General features: G+C 38.1%; 1 protein-coding gene across 1 annotated transcript; it reads right to left on the bottom strand.

Moving 5' to 3' along the window:
• Positions 1-18: 18 nt before the first annotated feature.
• LOC132192318 (dirigent protein 22-like) lies at positions 19-848 on the bottom strand. Its single transcript, XM_059607616.1, has one exon. The coding sequence runs from the start codon at positions 731-733 to the stop codon at positions 155-157; it is 579 nt and encodes a 192-aa protein (XP_059463599.1). The 5' UTR covers positions 734-848; the 3' UTR covers positions 19-154.
• Between the last annotated feature and the right edge of the window lie 830 nt (positions 849-1,678).

The raw sequence follows: 1,678 nt of genomic DNA on the forward strand, positions 1-1,678 counted from the left end.
AAAAACTCAACAGAGAAAAAATCTCACCCGTACAATATCAACATTATATATCCTAAAATGAGAAACCCAACGTCTTTTATTTCTCAAAGCACCCTTAAAAATGACGCAAATAATTCAAAGTATTAACCATAAAAGGCAAAGAAACATACATCCATCAGTAATGGAAGACATACACATTGTACTCCACGACAGCATCTCCGGTTCCGATGTCAAACGTGTGTGTCCGGGCATGAGCATACCCACGTGCGAACCGGAAAAGCCCGCTCCCGCCGACGATCGGCAACTCTCTCACCGCCGAAAAGACAGTGTTACGCCCCAATACACTGAGAGTGCTGCCATTATACTTACCCTCCATGAAAGCAAAGTTGAGCACCATTAAGAACCCAAACTCAGTTTGTGCAGCAGATGCGTATATCCCTTGCGCTCTTCCCACCACTTTGGAGCTCACCTCAGGCCGTACGGTCAATGGGTCGTCCATCATCACCACAGCGCCAAAACCCGTGAAGGACGTGTTCGTCATGGCGGCCTCCGCAACTCTCACGGCCGTTGGGTTTCTCCCGCCGACGATGTCGTGGAAGTAGAAGTGGAGGTGGCTCAGCTTCTCTCGCTTGAGCCCAAGTTTCGCCGGAGATAAGATCTTTGAGAAGCCGCCGCCGGCGGCAGAGGTTGAGAAGGAGAAGATGGTGAACAGAATGAGGAACATGGGAGTGCCTTTTGGGAGGGTTCTGGCCATGGTTGTAGAGCTTGAGTGAATGGTTTCTAATGATTTTTTGAACGCAGAAAGAACTTTCTAGTTAAAACTGTTTCTGGAGGAGCAGCTGTCAAGTCTGGGTCAAACTTTGAATTCAATTTCATGAAATTATTCCATCAGTACTTTAACAGCTATTAGCAACCCGTGAAAAAGGTTTTGTTATAATTATTCCATTACTTTATGAGTCCCTTTTGCTAGCTATAAGCTTTACTTTAAAGGTTTCAACCTTCTTGTTTACCATTCTTTTCCTTTTATATACTCATTTGCACATAAATTCAAGTTCTAATTCTGATTTCATAGGCTTGATCTAGTCATACACATCCACAAGTTTGTTTAAGCGTGATTTGTACTCCAATGTAGAGAGATCGATGAAAACTGAGTTTACTTGAAAGATTTTTTATTTTTTTATTTTTTTTTTCTTAGCTTGTTTCTTAATTATACAAGTGAAAACTGAATTAGTTTTTTTAAATTTCTTTTGGAATATTTCCACAATAATTATTGAGTAGGGGGACTAGGGAGATTCTTTGCCACCAAAGTGGGGAAAGCCAAGTTCATGCAGTGCTAAATACGCCAAAGAGAATTTCTGTACTTTATGAAAAGTTTGCTGATTCCGTGAATTTATGTTGGCAAAGCAAAGGTTCCAATTCTTGTTTTTTTTTAAAAAAGTTTAGTTTTTAATTTTTTTATATTATATTAAATATTTTTTATTAATATTCAAACAAAAAAATCATTACAAAATAATTTATTATTATTTTTTTCAAGCAAAAAATTCAAAACTTCTATTTATTTTAAAATACACCAAACACTTTTTATTACTACTCAAACCACAAATTTATTACACAATCTTTTACCAAACACACCTGAAATGGCTTGGGGGAAATATTAAATCTAAATTCTTGTGCCAAGCCCGGAGAATTAATGGATGAG

This window comes from Corylus avellana, chromosome ca9, assembly GCF_901000735.1.
Source record: "Corylus avellana chromosome ca9, CavTom2PMs-1.0".
Taxonomy (NCBI): domain Eukaryota; kingdom Viridiplantae; phylum Streptophyta; class Magnoliopsida; order Fagales; family Betulaceae; genus Corylus; species Corylus avellana.

Excerpts from the sequence above, each read along its gene's own strand:
- LOC132192318 (XM_059607616.1), bottom strand. The coding sequence starts at position 733 with ATGGCCAGAACCCTCCCAAAAGGCACTCCCATGTTCCTCATTCTGTTC.